Source organism: Felis catus, chromosome E2, assembly GCF_018350175.1.
Source record: "Felis catus isolate Fca126 chromosome E2, F.catus_Fca126_mat1.0, whole genome shotgun sequence".
Taxonomy (NCBI): Eukaryota; Metazoa; Chordata; class Mammalia; order Carnivora; family Felidae; genus Felis; species Felis catus.
The window spans coordinates 21372247-21390522 of record NC_058382.1 but is presented as its reverse complement, the minus strand read 5'-3'; the positions used below and the strand labels follow the sequence as shown (position 1 = coordinate 21390522).

The 18276-nt window shown below is 52.1% G+C and overlaps 1 protein-coding gene across 1 annotated transcript in view; it reads right to left on the bottom strand.

The window, feature by feature from the left end:
- Positions 1-9603: 9603 nt before the first annotated feature.
- Positions 9604-18276, bottom strand: part of TSHZ3 (teashirt zinc finger homeobox 3) — a 69043-nt gene continuing 60370 nt past the window's right edge. Inside the window, exon 2 of the mRNA XM_023245049.2 lies at positions 9604-14425. Within this exon, the coding sequence (XP_023100817.2) occupies positions 11208-14425 (3218 nt within the window). The 3' untranslated portion in view covers positions 9604-11207. The remainder of the gene's footprint in view (positions 14426-18276) is intronic.

Here is an 18276-nt window from a genome sequence, read left to right as displayed (position 1 = left end):
AGAGGGGAGCTGAGGACCCCCATCGGCCTGATCCCCAGAGGGGACCACCCGCGGACTGCCCAGCACAGTCCCACAGAGGTTTCCAGCGGACTCCAGTCCGGTTCGTAGGCAGCCTGCTCCTTAATCCAGCTGGAACTGGCTTCCTCGCCTTTCCCGCCTCACCGCTCCCTGTCCTCGCGTCTGTCTGTCTACCTGTGCTTCCTGGGATCACCTGTCAAAGCGATCAAAGCGATGGCCGGCCCTCAGCTCCTCATCCGCCGGCCAGAGAGGCGGGGGAGCCGACGCCCCACCTGAGCCGGGCAGCCACCTGTTGTCAGGCGGGGGTGCGGCTTTGGGGGATCCGTTTGAAATCTCCCAGTTTTCAGAACTTGGCAATGCATTAAAGGTTGCGGAGTTGGGGGTGAAAGTGTGGCCCGCCCACACCAAACAACGCCGGCCATACTCCGTCCGCGGGCCGGGTAAACACTCAGCGTTCAGTTCAGGTGCCAGAGATTCCGGCTTTCTAGAATTTCCTTTCCAGTCGGTTCTGGTCCACAGCCACATCAGGGTCTAGGAAGTGCAGCGAAAAGGGCCAGTAGCCTTTGGGCAGAGGAGTCCGCTGTCTCCGTAGGGTGCTGGGCCTCCAGCCGTACCTCAGGAAGAGAGTGGCCAGGAGGCCCCCAAGGTTGGGGGCGTCCGGGCGCACTTCTGGCCCGGGGAAGAGGAGACACCATCACCTGTCCCTGCCATCGGGAGGACCTGCCCTCGGGGGCCAGTGGAAGTCCCACAGCCTGGTTTCCCACCAGGCTTTCCCCTACTGCCTCCTAGAAAACTGAGAGCCTTTCTTCGGGAGAGGCACCTCCTGAGGAGTCTGGGAAGCCCACTGGGGTTCGTCACCCCATTGGCAAAGTGGAGACTACAGGTGACTCAACATGCAAAGACGAACATCTGCCAACCTATAGACGGAGCCATCTGTATCATTAACCTGAACCCAAAGTATCCAGTGGGCCTTGGGACAGAGTTTTGTCTGCTGCTTCAGACCTGGAAGCAAGTTGAGGTGCATCTGTGACACCCCGCGGATCAGAATCACAGCTCTTGCCCGGGAATGACCCAACCCTGGCCGCCCAGGGTGCTGGCTCTCTCACCACTGTGACAGAAAGCTCCTTCCCCTCAAGGTCGCTGAGCAGGACCTATGAGCAGCTCACACCTTGAGGGGAAAACTGCCCAAGCGTGAAGCTGAGACAGAGAGACAGAGATACAAAGAGACAGAGAGGAAGAGAAAGAGACAGAGAGGCAGAGAGAGAGCGAGAAACAGAGACAGAGACAGAGACAGAGAGAGAGAGGAAAAGCACATAGGGAGAGAGGCAGAGAGAGAGAGAGAGAAACAGAGAGAGTGAAAGAGAGAGAGACAGGGAGAGACAGTAAGAGACATAGAGAGAGAGAAAGAGAAAGAGAGGGAGGAGAGAGAGGGAGGGACAGACTCCTGGGACATCGCGTAAGCACCTACGTCCAGCAGTCACTGAACCCACTATGCCCAGACTTCACGTATGTGTGCCAAACTTCCACTCCTTGCTTGAAATCCTGAGCGACTTCTTGCTGACAGCATCGTGACGAGCGCTCCTGACCCCCAAACCTGGAAGGGAACGGGCGCCCTGGGAGCTACAAGATCAGGGAGGAATCAGGAGGGAGCCTCGTGTGCTAACAGGGACCCACACCAAGGCCTGTGCGCGGACTTCAGGGAGCCAATGAATGCATGTGCCCACAAGCACCTCACAACCCCTGAGCGGTCAAGAAACCGTGGAAGAAATCCTAGAAAGACCCCCAGGTGAGAAACACCGGAATCGTTTCAACACCATCTGTGGCCCCAGCAACATTTCATTTCAGATGATCCGGATGGCGCTTCTCAGCATGTGACAGGCCAGTGCCATTGGTCTTGCCATCTCAAGGCGCAGCCAGAAGGCAGCGGGGCGACCGGCCTCCTGGTGGTTTCTCGCAAAGAGGGGCCGTGGCCTCCCATGCCCTCCTCTGCGTGCAATCTCGTCTTATCTGACCCTCAAGGTCCACCCCAGGCCTGCCTCACCAAAGATAGGCTCCCGGCCAGGGCCCCTCAAGCTTCAGGGACTGAGCCTTGTGGTTCCACTTTGTTTGTTGCCCATTCTCTTTCTTACCCAGACGTTTGACATTGATTTGTCACTATTGTTTTGTCTCCTTTCTCCAGCATGGCTCCAAACTCATTCAAGTCCGGCTCGGGTCTTGGGCGTGCACAGATCTTATTCCTGGTACTGGGCCAGGGTGGGAGGGCTGCCGTCTGGTCTGATGGTCCAGCCCCTCGTGACATGAAGCCTCGGCCCCACTGGGAACCGTGCAGGGTCGGAGGAGACCTTACCGGTGCCCCCACCTCACGTCTCAGGCACGCAGAAGCTTCTCGGGCCTCTCAAGACAAAACCGTGGGTCCCCATGTTCGGAGAAGCCAACCCCTACTACCAAATGGCCCATGGGGTCAAAGTCCCCTATAGACTAGGTAGCTAGGACTCTCTGGAGGTCTGGACACCCTCCCCCTTCTGCTCCCAGAACCATCAGCGAGCCCTTGCCCCGGGCCCCATGTCCTTTCCCGGCTCCACTCCGTCCTCACCCTGCCTTTCCAGGGTAGAAAGAGAGAGAGGCTGGCTTTCCAGTGGAATCTCTCTGATCGAGAGGAGCGGGACCAGCTCTTTTACAGCCTTGAGAGACCCCCCCCCCACCCCCATGTGTGGACCAGACTCATGCAGAGGTGGAGCTGGAGGGCATCCAGACAGCGGAGGGAGCAGTCTAGACCCCCACGGACGTTCCCTGTTGTGGTCATTTTTTTCCAGGTTATATGAGGCTGCCTCGTTGATTACGTGAATATTGACAGTATTTGAGAAGACTGTAATAAGCTGGACCTCGAGGGTCAGATACGGTTGGAGGTCGCAGTTAAAGGCAGGTTCAGTCTGTTCAATGGCCTCGTTGAGTGTAGAGAAGGTAGAGGGAGGGGCGCCCGGGTGGCTCAGTCGGTCAAGCGTCTGACTCGTGATTTCAGCTCAGGTCGCCATCTCACAGTTCATGAGTCCGAGCCCGGAGTCGGCTCTGCACCAACAACGAGGAGTCTGCTTGGGATCCTCTCTGTCTCTCTCTGCCCCTCCCCTGCTGTGCGCATGTGCTCTCTCTCTCTCTCTCTCTCTCAACAAATAATTTTTTAAAAGAGAGAGAGAAGGTGGAGAAGGGGGCTCCTTTCATATGCTCTCTCCCGCTGTCCCCCACCCCTCAGGCCCGGGGTATTGAGCAGCCTATGATAAAGCTGCAGCCCCCTGCATCCCGAGACCCAGTCCCTGACTGGAACAGTCCCTGAAACACGACAGCCAAACCCCAAACTCCTTCCAGGACCGTGGCCCCTTTGGACATAAGGGACTGAGTGGGGAGTAAGCAGGCGACCGGGTTTATGCTCAGCCTGTCGTTCTAATGTTTCTGCAAACAGAAGCCTGGCTGACCTTCCCGACAGGAACAGGGGACCCTGGCGGGCCGCAGCTCCACCCTGGGCCCCATCTACACAGAAGCCCCACAGGATTCCCGGCCTGCTCCCCTCCCCGGATGGCTGGGGTGACAACAATGTGGGAGAAGCCCTTGGCTTTTTTGGGGCGTCCAAACGTGAAGATGCCGTGTTCTCTCAGCTGGGGGCCCTGAGTCACATCTGTCACTCAAGAGGTCGCACGATCCCCTGTGTGCCGCTCACCCACAAGGAAGGGGGGTGTTCCCGGGACCTCGGCTCGACAGGCACGGTGCCCCGGGCCCGGACCGCGGTTTGCACCGGTCCAAGAGCGAGGACCGCGCCTGCGGTCCGCAGCACGGCCACGCCGAGCGGGCCACACCGCCCGGCAGGTCCGCACGCTGCGGGAAAGCCTCCCCTCGCTCTCCCTGGCCAGATCGACTTCTTTTCTGAGAGCTGTCGCTGCAACCCTTCAAACCCATTTGACTGGGTTGGAGCACATCACACTGTCACCAACTCAGTTTTCATTAGGCGGCTGCTTCTCTGTTAGCCTAGCCAAGCAGAAGAACTCAAACACATGCACAAATTAAATCGACATCCAAACTCCACCAATATACAAAGCAATTTAAATGATATTCATTAGAGCGATGACAAGGCCTGATGAGGCTTTCAGGAGCCGGGTCCTTCAGCTTTTGCCGACTCGGTTTCATGGTCACTGAGGCGGAACCGCGGCGACTGTACCTCCATTTTTTTTTTTTTTTAAGCTAAGAAAATGACTCCTTCCTGACACACCTACCTCATTCTCCTCTCTCTCCTTTCCTCCCTGCTCTGTCACGGCCCAAGTTTCGCCAGCCCTGGTTTCCGGACGCAGGTAGAGCCATGAACCGAAGAGTCACATAAAGGAAAAAGCAGCCAGTCTGACTTCTTTTTTCCATAAATGCTCCAATTAAAACAGATTTCAGTTTCTCGTAATTTCATTTCACTTGGCCTGGGAGATCTCTAACTCACAATTATGACGGTCGTAAATGTGTCCCTGGAATCCTGCTGTGGGAAAAAAAAAAAAATAATAATGGAAGTGAGACGTTGAAACGCAATAATTTTTCAAACGTACCCCCCCAAATTTAAAAGTCGTTTCCAAAGTCCTATTTATATATTTAAATTTTTAAAGACCGAGAGGGACGGACCCCCTCCTGCTGCCGCCTCGGGCTGCACAGAGAAGTTGGAAGCCTTGGGAGGTGGGGGCTCTGAGGGCCTGTGTGGGGTCACGAGACTCCCAATCTTCACGTGTGGGGGCTAAGAGCCACGACAGCCTCACGGCCACGTCCGAATCTCCAAGCCCCAGAGAAGGATCCAAGTCCACTTGGGCACAGAGACCAGCACAGGGACTGCTGGATTCCTCGCCAGCTAAGGGCAAGAGCAAGGTCATGGCCGCATCCATCAGATCTCTGGGCTTTGGAGTTTGCAGCCCAGATAATATCCACAGCAGGGGGAATGATCAACAACTTCATACACTGATGCCCGCACTTCTGTTTATAATTTTATGCTCAAGGTTAATTATGTGTGTCCTTGGCTTTGATCGGATATTAGCGCACGAGAACGTTGCCCGGGTCCATGTTGGCGAAGCAAGGATTCTTAGAAATGCCCATGGACTGGAAGCACACTTTCACGCTTAAACCATGAGCTCTTATGGAGGAAAAACAGCACTGCCCAAACCAACTTTCTGTGATGATGAGAATGTTCCATATCTGCGCTGCCCAAAAGTGTAACCACGAAGCCTTATGTGGCTACTGAGTGCTTGAAATGTGGCCGGTATGACTGAAGAACTCAACGTTTGGTTTTATTCCATCTAAGTTTGAGTAGTCAGTCACACGTGGCTGGTGGCCACTCTATTCAACAGCACGGGTGAGACAGTAAATAACAGTGTATCCTAATTCCTGAGTAGCTAATTGTGGATGTTAATCTCTGGAAAGAGGTCACCTTGCTCATCATCATTATCATCAGGAATGATTTATTAAGAATATATTAGCACCTGACATGATACAAAGGTGGTGGAGAAGCTGTTCCTTTGATATTCTATCATTGGAGGTTAATTTGGAAAACACCGGACTCTTTGGACCAGGGGTAGGGCACGGACCCCCGAATGCTGAGCCTTCAGAAGCCGCTCACTTTGCTTTAAGTCACTCCCGATGTCCAAAGCCATGGCCTGGTGCGTGAGTCACCATCAGTTTGTCTGGGATCGTCCAGACATCATGGACTATCGGGCCACTGACCAGCAATCTGCCAAATCCATGGTCTCGGCCGGGCAGGGAACGTGGTCCCAAATCAAAGGTGCTTCGGGATGTCCTTGGAACTGTCCGAGCCCACCCCTTACAGGGTTTGCTTGCCTTTTAAATCCTCCTGGGGGTGGCCTCCTGTCAAATCCTTGGGGAGAGAACAATGGTGCCTGTAAGTCCAACAGCATCTCCCTCGGGCTTGGAGAAACCCAGCGGAGTGCGAGGAAAATCAGCACCTCCCTGGAAACAAAACCCCGTGTTTGACCGCTGCCCCGCGCTGACACTGGGAGTCCAGCCCTCGGCTGCGACGAGGCTGCCGCACCGCACAGGAAGGTGGGGTTTGTCAGAAAGGAGCTTTTCTTCCCAGAAGCTTTATGCTAAGAGACAGAGCCGAAGCCTTCCCCAAAGGAGTGAGACTGTTTCTGAAGCTAACTATAGCCTATTTTGCAAAGGCCAGCGCACCCCAGAAATGCACGGGCACGCGAGCATGAGTACCTTTTCCAGGTCTCCCGAGGTCAGCTGCAGGCTGAAAGGCATCGACGGGCGCGGGGTCCCACGGGAAATGCATTTTCAGGCTTCCTTTTGCCAAAGATTACACGTGCTTACTAATAAATCCCTAGGGAGAAAAAAGGTTAGTGTTTCTATTACCAAAAGAATAACTATCCGGCAGAGTAAAAATGGTAATTTCTCCATTAGCTAAAAGGATAATAGCTATTATTTTAAAGTTAAAGTATTTATTATTAAAGAGTGGCGCCAGGTTCGCGTGTTTTCATTTTTATGATTGCTTCCTGTAATACGAAGTGTATTGTTTTTGTGCTAAATAGTCAACAGAAGAAAATGCCATCGCAATTTTCCAATTTCAGAAGAACTTCACAGATGAACTTGAAAAAATGAAATCATTTAATTTTTTCTTTTTTTTTTTCTCTATTAGATGACTTGGAAATCTCTGGAGACCACAGCTTTAACACCGGATTTGGGAAATGCAGCCTTGCTTCCTATCAGCGCCTGTCCTTCTCCACGGTCAGGCTCCCGGCTTCAGGGTTCTGTCTGCTTCTCAAGGAGCTCAGCTCTCCCCGGCACTGGTAATAGGGAATAGGGCCTTTTTTTTCTTTCTCAGGGTTTCTTTGGTCACCAGGCCTGTGGCACAGCAGGTGGTCAGGGGTTGGGGGCAGGGCAGTCCACCTAGCCTAGCCGGAGCCTCTGAACTTGAGAAAAGAAATCCTTCCGAGGTGGTGGGGACCACAGCCCTGAATTCTGCTGGGGAGGCTCACGCTTCGACCTGAGCACAGAACACCCTGGGGAGAAGCGCCTCTTTGCTGGCTATCAATATATATACATATATATATATATATATATATATTTTTTTTTTTTTTCCTTTTGCAGAATGAAAATAGAACGGAGATGCCAGGGAGATCTGGGTCCTTATCATACCCAACTCTCTCTAACTCTGTACGATTTGGGTTAATTATAGAATTCTTGCTGCCTAAAACTTAAAGATACATCACTGATATTTTTGCTAAATGTTGACTGCAGCGAATAGCTAAGATGTGGCATATTGATTTCTTGTTGTGAAGTGAGCTGTTCAAGCTCCATTTAAGATTTTCATCTTGCATGTAGCCCTGAGCACATCATAGCACCATAAATTAGTTAAATTGCACATTTATCACAAATGTTATTTTAAGATACTGTGTAAATGCGATGGCTGGAAGATATACAGTAGGGCCGCAACAAGCCCGGGCTTGGGCGGGGTGAGGTCGGGGTCACCTACATACCTGTGATTAAAACCGCCCTCAATGGCACCGTCCCTCCTCCTCCCATGGCCCATTTAGAGACCTGACCGGGAGGCCCCAGCCGTGCCCGCGCGGGCACCCTCTATCCGCGCCAGCCGGAGACCCAGCGCACAGCCACCTCAGATTCGGAACGCCACCTTACATCTGGCCGTTGTGTCCCCGGAAAACCAGAGGCATCCTGGGCTGGGAATGGAAGGCTTCTCCGGGCGGCGGCCGAGAGGGGGTTGTGACCTCCGGAGCAAATTGGCCTTGCCTTTCCGAGGCCATCGGAGACTAACACTGGCCCTAGCCAGCTCCCACCCCCACCCCGTCCCAGGATGCGTGGCTCGGGGTGGGCGGGGGGGGGGGGGTGTGAACAGTCACTTTGCCAATCGCAATCCTGAGTAGAGCCCTGAACTCCCCAGTTAACTGCATTTCCTCCGATGGTAACATTAATTTCTGGGCCCCGCTCCTATGAGCGCCCCTTTCCTGCCTCTGAGCCCCAGGTGCCAAATGGGTGATATCACCTGGTACCCACCTTGGCTCTAAACCCTCACTCCCACGCCCAAAGTGAAAAGTCCTGAAGATAATCCCACGGTGGGGTGGAGAGAAGATGGGCAGAATGTCAGGTTCTTCTCCCAAACTGTTAAGGTAGGGGGCGGGGGGGAGGGGGCACCCTCACTTGCACAAACCCCATCTCCCTTCAAGCCACATGGACCCTGGTGGTGATGGAAGTGTTGTCAGTGTAATCTGTTAGACGCAGGACTTTGGATTCTAATAAACCGATGCTATATTTAACCTGTGAAAAATTCAAGAGTGGAAATCTGGGCTCCAGGATGTGAAGATGTGGAAGGCACGGGAGGGAGGGTGCTGTCCCCTGAGCCAGGTTCGGGGGGGGGGGTGGGCGGGGGGCCCCCAGAGACGGGCATTGTGCCCCACAGGCCTCCCAGGTAAAGGCCCACGGGGCGCACAACTACTCCAGGAGGGATGAGGGCAGGCCAAGGAGGAGGTGGGGAGGGAGCCGGGCCCGCCACCCAGAAGAGAAAGCCCTCTGTGCCCCGCCCGCAGGCACAGCCCAATTGTGTGGCGAGCACAGCCAGAAAGACACTCCCTATTTGCCAAAAACCCGTCTGCAACTCCAGTGAGGTTCTCTCTAAAAACCCGGAGAGACATGGGCTGCCGAGAGAAAGTAGATCAGACAGAAATTTTGGACTCCTCTTGACAAAAGGGGTGGGGATGAACAGGAAAAAGACGGAGGCGTGTTGCCGAACATCTCTGAAAGGGTTTCATTTAAATTTTTAATAAAAGAGTATTTCTTTTAAGTTGAGGTGTTTTATGCATTACATGGATGTAACACATCTCTCATTTGTATAATTCTAGGTTAGGAGCTCCGATTCTGCATAACTACAAGAGTAGTTTGAATGTAGTAATAAAGGTATTTTACAATTTTACATGATGTTCCCAGCGTTTTGTTGGCATGATTTGCCAGGGCTAATAAAAGCTGGTGATTATCATATAAATGCTCTCCCCACTCCTCCCGTGTACGGGTTCGGTCGCCCCCCCCCTCCCCGCCGCCACCCTGCACACCTCCTTATCTGTGGCTGCGACTCGAAAATCCCGAATCAACAGGAAGGAACCGCCCCGCGCTGAGTCTTGCAAAGACCTTCCTTCCCCCACCTGCCTCCTGCAGGGCTCGGGGCCCTGACTCCTCACTGTCCAGAGGGGAGACCAAACCCCCCCGGCCCCCACGCGGACCACCAGGTGTCGACCTGGAGCCCCTCCACCGCTCTGTTGGCGGATCGCTTTCGCAGAGAGAAGCTAACCTCATGTGAAATGTCTTCCTTTCTTTAACATTTTATTCTCGGGGAGAATTCTGTCCACGCAGCCTCTGAGAGAGGGCTCCCTGCTCTCCAAACGCCAAAGTTCACTAAAACTCCCGTGATTTACGGGCAGCTTCCGACTGCCAGCACCTGGCAGACACAGCAACCAACTCAGTCATAAACAGATCGCATACAATTTAATTTTAATGTGCTCGTTAGTCGTAGCACATTTCAGACATAATTGTGAACGCAACACAAAATTATAGCAAAAAGACAATTTTAATGCTGCCGTAGAAAAAAGGGTTATAGGAAGAGTCACATAATGGTGGTTCATTGTCAACAACAAAACAGGGCACAGAGTGTGTTACAGTGTCTGTGCTGTTTACATGCCAATATTTTATACATAGGTTCTCATATGGTGTCAGCTGTCAGTTACTTCTGCAAATTAACTGCCAAAAATGGAGAACAGAATCACTTGGAGAGCCGGTAACCACGGGTTACCTTTCATAAGCCTAAAGATAAAGCTGCAGTGTGGGATCTTGGGAGAATAATTAGGAAGAACAAAACAGAAAGTTACCAATCGAAATAAAAAGGCATCCTACAACATGAAATAGCAACCAAGAGGGCTGGCAAGTAAGTGAAAGAGGTTGTATCACGGAATGCCTCATGACTTTTAAGCAAAGTATTACAGTACAAACATTTTAAAGGCTTTATCAATGCTTAGGAAATACAGTACAAGTTCTTCTTCTTCTTTTTTTTTTCTCCTTTTCAAATAGACTTAACCCTTTGAGCACTGAGTTTATTTTGAGCGTTCTTTGATTTCTAATAAATACCTTTAAAAATCATGTGCAAAATATTTATGATGCCTGCCATGGACGTATTTCCTGGCCTCGTTTATTCAGACTGCTCAAAACAAATGATAACATGATGCTAATAAATATGTATAATTTAAACATGAACCTCTATCAATATAGATGTACTGTATAGGAAAACAAACAATCATACTTTGCTTTCAGATAATGTTTCTGTATACTTTATAAATGCTATCTGTGGTATCTTCTGTATAATTTACAATGTTTGCATGTAAAAAAAAAAAAAACAAAACCATAGACCTTAAAAAAAAAAAAAAAGGAAAAGAAATATACACTATACATAGGCACGGCTTATGCCCAGAGCATAGCAGGTACATAAAACACTGTTCCTATAAATGCAGGAAAAAAGGTCATTTTTAACCACAATCACATTTTTTCATAAGAGAGTCTGAAATCTATACAATATATACATCTATGTTTCAATGTGAAAATAATATTCTTTTAAATTTCAAGGCGTGTTATACCCCTGCAGACCTGCATAAATGGAGGTTTATATTATTCATTATAACTAAGCTGGTAAGGAGTTTAAAAAACAGAGCTTCATACATTATTATTATTTTCTTTTCTTTTTTTAACCAAATTAATGCAAAAGTGCTTCAAAGTACTCAGAGGGCTAAAGATGAAAGGGTGAGGAATGCCAGCACACTCGAGCCGCGTGGAAAAAGTGTGCCCGATTTCGTTATAAATGCTTAATTAAACTGTCTGTTAATGCATGCAGCTTGAAGCATCGGGGGGATGCTCACAACTCAATCCCATTTACACAAAGTTCCAAACACTTGCCACTGCGTTTTAACCTTCATATTTTACCAGTAACAACAGCTGATTATGCACCTCTATTAAACACTGTACAGTTATACAAAACAGTCCTGCCCAGAGTGATTTCTTTGCACTTAAAATAAGAGCATGTGCCAAGAACAAGACAGAGGGGCCTTAAGGTGCCTGCAACAGTTTCCCTCAAAGCAAATTACAGTCGTTTTAATCAAAAGCAAACGCTACTGCTTCTCTAACTCAGAGACGTACAGAAGGTGGTCTTCTGGGGATTTCCCGTGTGTTTTGCTAAGGTGAAGTTTAACCGCATGCTTGCTCGCAAAGGTCCGATTGCAAAGTTTGCACTGGTAGGAGGTCCCCAGGTCCTCCTCCGGGGAGGACGTCGCCAGTTTTTCTGAGGGCGACTTGGTTTGTGCTATTTGATTGTTAATCTGTTCGGTGGACAGTTTGGACAAGTCCCGGAGCCGGAAGCCCAGGTGTGACTCCAGGTGACTGATGTACGTGGAGGGAGTCCTGATTTGTGACGCGCAGTCATTACAAAAGAACACGGGGTGGCCGGTGTCCAAGTTTTTGAGGAACTTTGTTCCACCTGTCCTTCGAAGCTGGTATTTCACGTTGGCCAGCCAGTGGCTGATGGTGGTCATGGAGAGCCCGGTGAACCTCGAGATGTGCATGCGTTCCTGGGGGCTCAGGTCGGACATGATGTACTTCCCCTCGGAGGTCTGCCGGAGGCTGGCGGCAAACTGGGCCTGGAGGATGAGCAGGTGCTGGGGGTTCCAGTTTGACTGGCGGCCCTTCCTCTTCTGCGCGGGCGTCGCCTCCTCGGCCTCCTCCAGAGTGGCCCCGTCAATGTCAGACTTCTCGGAGATGCTGGAAGGAGTGGAGGACTTTGACGTGTGGCTCTCTGTCAAGTTCTTCAGCATATCGGATATATCTGACAAGGCATTCTCGCGGAGCGGCGAGTTTGACATGAATGATACGACGGCAGATGTCTTTGCCGTTGTCACCGTGGATGAGGAGGTTGCCGGGGATGTGGACGTGGGTGACAAAAGCACTGAACCCAAAGAGCAGCCCTTGTCACTCTTCCCTTTTGTCAAGTCTATGGGCTGGTCGTTGTTGACGTGGTAGAAATAGCGGTCGAGGTGGTCCGCCTTCTTGGACTGCAGGGGCGGCGGCGTGGCCACGGCCGCCTTCTCAGCCAGGCTGTTGCTCATCTTGAAAAGCATGCTCATGGGGTCAAGGGCGGGCAGGGAGGGCTTGGCAGCCTTGCCCAGGTGGATGTTCATGACCGACTGGAGGGCACTCAGCGGGTTCACGAAAGGCTGTTCGGGCGGGTGGTCGGTGATGATGGCCGTGCTGCTGCTCAGGCCGCTGCTCATGGGTTTCACCAGCTCCTTGCCGTTCTCCACCGGCTCTGCCGGGGGGCTCCCCTCCTTGCAGCCGTCCCGCTGGGGGCTGGGGCTGCCCTCCTGGCTTTTGAAGCCCCCGTCGCTGCTGGACGCCTCCATCTTGATGGGCTCGCTGATTTCGCTGCTGCACGGGGACGGGGTGGCCCGCTTGGGCGGAGACAGCTTGCCCTCCGGCTCCTTCGTCTTCTCCTCCGCTTTGGCAACCTTCTCGGTGACTTTCTTCACCAGCTCCTCCATGGCGTGGAAGTTCGTCTTGGGCATGGGCGAGGTCTGGCTGCTGGGGGGAGAGACCAGGGTCTGGGTTTTCGTGGGAGACACGATCTCGCTGTTGCCGAACATGGGTTTCAGGGGCGCGCTCTTCCCCGACGAGCCCAGGGACAGCTTCATCATGTTGGGGAGCTGGTAGGCGGCGTGGATGCTGGGGTAGCCCCCCCAGCTGGGGGTGCCGTTCTGCGCCTTGTTGATCGCCGACGTCACGGTGTTCTCCAGGGATTTCAGGATATCCAGGCCCCCCTTGGGGCTCTCCTCTAGGTCGTTTTCAGTCAAATAGTGGTACTTGGAAGAGATGTCATATTTCTCCTCCTCTTCGCAGGGCTTCTCCTTTTCCTTGGGCTTCTCGTCGGGGACCGCCTTGTCCTTGTCGACCTCCTTCTTGACCTCCACGTTCAGCTTCGGGGAGACGCTGGCGGGGGTGTTGGCGGGGGACGTGAAGGTGGTGGCGGCCAGGGGCACGGACTGCACCTTCTCGTCCAGCAGGGTCGTGATGGTGGGCGTGACGGGCGTCTCCATGATGGGCTTGCCCTTCTTCATGGCCGAGTTCGTGACCTTGATGAAGTGGCCGGTGACCATCATGTGGGCGGTGAGCTCCTGCAGGGTATCGTGGGAGCTGCCGCACTCCATGCACTTCAGGATCTGGGACTTCCGGGCTTCAAAGTGCCACGCGTAGCTGGCCCCGTTCTGGTGGCCGTACCGGTTATTTGGCGTGATGTAGGGGTTGGAGTTCTTCTGAAGCACGTCGTTGGTGTCGGGCATCACAGCCTTGGGGGTCCCGCCCGTGGAATCCGGGGAGCTGGGGAGCTCCAGCTCCAGCGAAGCTTTCTTCCGGGCGGCAGGGATGATTTTGGCTGCGACGGGAGTCACGGGCTCCTTCAGAGGCACTTTTTGGTAGTGTTTCGTTTTGATCATGTGGACGCTCAGGTCCTGCAGAGACTCGAACGAGTGGCCGCAGTACATGCACTTCAGCACCTTCTGGGCGTCCTCCTTGCCCTCCATCTCCAGCAAGGAGCGCTTGCGGGGCTTGGACCAGCGCTTGGGGTTGTTGTTGTCGGTCTCGTGGTTGTCGTCGCGGTAGTGCCCCGTCTCGTTCATGTGCACGGTCAGCTCCACCAGCGTGTCGTAGGCGGCGCTGCAGTCCTTGCAGCGGAACTTGCTGGCGCCCGTGAAGATGGAGCCGTAGAGCTTGCTGCTCTGCCGGTACAGCTGCACGGTGCTGAAGAGGCTGGGCTCGGGCAGCACGCGGCTCTGCGACACCTGCTGCAGGGTCTTGGCCATGGCGCTCTGGTGCCAGTCGAAGCTCCCGCTGCCGCAGCTGCTGCTGCTGCTGCTGCTGCTGCTGCTGCTGCTGCCGCCGCCGTTGTTCTTCTCCGACGACGGCGGGTGCAGGTTGAGGTGCAGGTTGGACCAGTAGGAGTTGGACAGGAAGTTGTTGTACACGGCCTTCATCTGCTCCAGGCTGTCCGACACGGTCGTGTCTTCCAGGGGGACCGCCACCTCCTTGGTCTCCTCTTCGTTCTTGATGGAGCCGCTTTCAAAGTCAGCCATGCGGTCACTGGTCTCACTGATGTGGGACTCGCTGTCCATCTCGTGGCTGGAAAACTCAGCCGCCGGGGAGTTCTGGTAACTGGGGCAGCTCTTGCTGAGCTCCTTCTCCGGGCACATGTACTTGGCCGAGGGCTCCCCATCTGCCGTGCTCTCCTCGGGGTCTATATCCTCTTCTACCAGGGCGGCAGCCTTTAACTCATCGGAAACGTAGGCTGCCGTGGCGGTAACAGGTGGGAAAGAAAGGAGAGAGACGGGGAGAAGGAGAGAAGGAAGGAGAGAAGGAAGGAGAGAAAGAAGGAAAGAAAGAAAGAAAGAAAGAAAGAAAGAAAGAAAGAAAGAAGAAAAAAAAAAGCATTAGTTAAGTGTTGACCTTACCTAGAAAATTCTCGACTCTCGGGAAAAATGCAGCAAGGGAGGCCGGGCACATGTATTTGTAAAATTAAATAGTTAAAACGTGGTGTTTCTTTGGAGCAAAAAAAAAAAAAAAAAAAAAAAAAAATCTGCTCTTCAAACATAATTTGCCACCTTATTCTTCTCAAGGGGCAACAGCTTGAAATTAAAACTAAATTTGAAATTAATGAAGCACATTCTGGAGGTGGCATTCATTTCTAAAGTAATAAATTACTTGTATCAACCTCAGAGACAGCAGTTCCTGTCTGTCAATTAATATGTCTTATGCCTTCTCCTACCCCTAATGCATTTCTTAACAGACAGATTCACAATTTAAATTAAGCAAGCATTTTTTACTCATTACATTTTTGAGGCTCAATCTTTAATAAATATAAAGTACGAAAACATCAATAAAATTTTTACGAAGTAAAAAGAAAGTACATCAATTGCAATAAATTAAAAGCAAGGTTTTGTGGATTATTATTTTTTTTTTCTTTCTTCCTTCTGGAAAACTAGGTCTCATAAAAGCTTATAGTAAGTTTTCCTACCAAGGGATAGGCACTGGTTTGTTCCCGATGGGAGGGAAGACCTTGACCCAGCCCTGGCCCCGTCCGCCGTGTGAACATTCAGCCGTTTTCTCAGCCACCTGCACACACACTATCCATGCAGAATTATGTCAGAACAAGTTCAGGAAAATTGGTATGCGGTGCTCATTCCTTCTGTATAAATATATACAAGACCTTCCAGTGGACCTTACAAATGTCAAAGTGTTTGCTCTTTAGACTACTTTGTCAATATTTACTCAGCATAAGCTTCATGGGCATTCAACAGGGATCTTGTCTTTCTGGAAGCAATGTAACTGGGGATATAAATCCAGTGTGCACTTCCCGAGCAGGTGGAGGGCAGGGCTGAGCAGCTGTGGGTTCTAGAACAGACACATCCAGAGACGAAAAGCCAGGAGAGGAGTCGCGTTAATGGAACAAAGTGATTTATACATATATATATATTATATATATATATAATATATTTATATAATATATATATTTATGTATAATATATATATTTATAATTTAGATATAATATATTTGTAATTATATTTATTTATAATATAATATATATATATATAGTGTGTGTGTGTGTGTGTGTGTGTGTGTGTGTTTGCGTCAGAAGACTGCTGGGCGAGTGTGTGAGGTGGCCGGAATGCCACTCCATGGGGTGTCCAGCTTGACCCAAACACTACAAAACTGAAGACAAACTCTCATAGAAGAAAAGGAAGCTTCATTTGTGGAATTTACTTCCAGAATTTTAAAGATGTGCCTCCTATCGATGTATCGATTTGACACCTGGCGGGGGGGAGGAGAAAAACCAAAAACACCAAAAAACCAAAAAAACATGACTCTCACATTTAAGATTCCCCTGAAGACAGATATTTCCCCCCTTTGCTCTTTCATCCTGGTCATTCCATTCCGAAGTCTCCCTTTGAGCGCCAAGAATTCTGAGCAGAGACAAGAGTGACATCCCAACACTGAGGTCATTGGAACCGTGATGGGAATAGCGTTCCCAGTACACACATTCGTACGGGCAGGGGTATGTGAGGCAGCCAGGCATGGAGAGAGACCAGGAGTCACAGTTTGCCCGGAACGGCCCAGATGTTAGCACTGAAAGTCTTGCACCCCGAGGAGCCTCTCGGACCTGGGCAAACCAGGTCACCCGGTTGCTCTCGCCAGGGCACACACGGCAGGGGCAGGCCAGAGCATCCGGGCAGGTCCGCACTCCTCTCGGAGAGGAGCCGGAGCAGAGAGTGGTGGGGCTTTAACTGGGCACGGCCCCCTGTCTGCAGAGATGCCCCGGGTGCCCAGATGCATAATGCTTCCATCAAAGGGGTTTCATTTTGGACACGAGGGAAGAGAGGAGGAAACCACACGGCCCATGTCCCCACGCCGGACATGTGAGGAAAAGCCCGGCTTTGTGGAAACAGAGATGGACCCTAGAGCCCCTTCTCTCCTGAAGGTGGTCCTTTGAGCCGCAGTTGGCAACATGAGCCCCCACTCTGGGCCCTTTGCTGTCATGATGGCTCCCATGGAATTAAGTCTGCGAGAGGCAACAACCCAGAAGTGGCCCTAACCTGAGGCAGCTATGGGAGGACACTGGGCAGCCCGGAGAAGTGGGGGCCGATGGCAGACACGGGAGCCCCCTGAGGCACAGAGACTCCCAGCTAAGAGAAAACCCAGTGGCTCTGCCAGTCCGCTGCCTGAGCACGGGAGCCCCCGTGGAAGCCTCCACGCACGGGCCGCCCGGAGCACCCCCACGGGCCCCGCACCTATCTGACCAGAGGGGCCCCCGCCGCACCTCGATATGCTTCGTGAATCATTCCGCCATATCAGAACGCCAGCAGTCTGGTGACTGAGGAAAGTAAGGCCAACCTCCCTGGTGGGAACAGAATCCTGCTCTGAAGAAACTGAAAAAGCCTGGGTGCCGAGGGGCACTGGGTCCTGGGGAGACCCTGGCCTTGTGGTGGTTTCTGAGGCTCCTGATAAGTGCACTCGCACACCACCGTGACAGGGACCTCACCACCTACCAAGACCGCCATTTTCTCATCAGACCCTTAGGCTGAGCCTAGGACTTCTTCCTCCCCTACCCCCGACGGCTCTTCCCTCCACGCTAAATTAAATTGTCACGAAACTTGGAGACGTTGTGAGGGCGGGGAGAGTTATAGGAGAAGGAAAGGTGCATTCACTGGGCAAATCTATACCAAAGACCCACACCTGCCAGGCGAGGCGGGTGCACGCAGAACAGTATGGCACTTTCTTTCGCGAGGCCTCGATTTCCCCGTCCGTATGAGGCAGGGCACTGGATCAGTGGGGTCGTCCCGTGTCTACTTCCCCATTTTACAATGTGTCTGAGCGAAAGGTAAACTGAGGTGGAAACACGCTCACTCCTCCAAGCACGGGCTCCTCATGAGCATCCAGCCAAGGCATCTTTAGTCCTTTCTTCTCGGGGCCGAGGAGCAAAATCCCCCTGACTGGATAGAAGGAAGTCCTCCCGGACACAGGGACAGTTAATGTCCAGGTCAGGCAAGGAGGGGAGTGGACACTGGGTGTCTCCAGTCACTGTCACAGGGGATAGTGGGAAGTCAACTGGGGCGGGGGTGCTGGGTGAGAAGCTGGTCCCCGTCCCCACCATGATGCTGGCCTTCAGGGGCCTCTCCTCCCTGGGAGCCAAGGGCAGACACCATCCCCCACGCGGACCTGACAGTTAATCACACAGAGCCTCACGAAGCTTGGCTCCTGTGAACCCTTGTTTGAATTCCTTGCTGCTTTTTAACCCTCCGTATGCTCTCATCTGAATTCTCCAAGGCAAGGGCCCCGTTCTACATTGTCACGGTTTTATTTATTTATTACGTATGTATTTATTTATTTAGTGGGAGAGGGAGAGAAAGAGACGGAGAGAGAGTGCGCTCGAATACAAGAGCGAGTGGGGCAGGGGCAAAGGGAGAGAGAGAGAGAGTGAGAGAGAAAGAGAGTGAGAGAGAGAGAGAGAGAGAGAGAGAGAGAGAATCTTAAGCAGGCTCCAGGCTCAGCACGAAGCCTGACGCAGGGCTCGATCCCGTGACCCCGGGATCATGACCTGAGCTGAAATCAAGAGTCAGACACGCAACCTACTGCGCCACCCA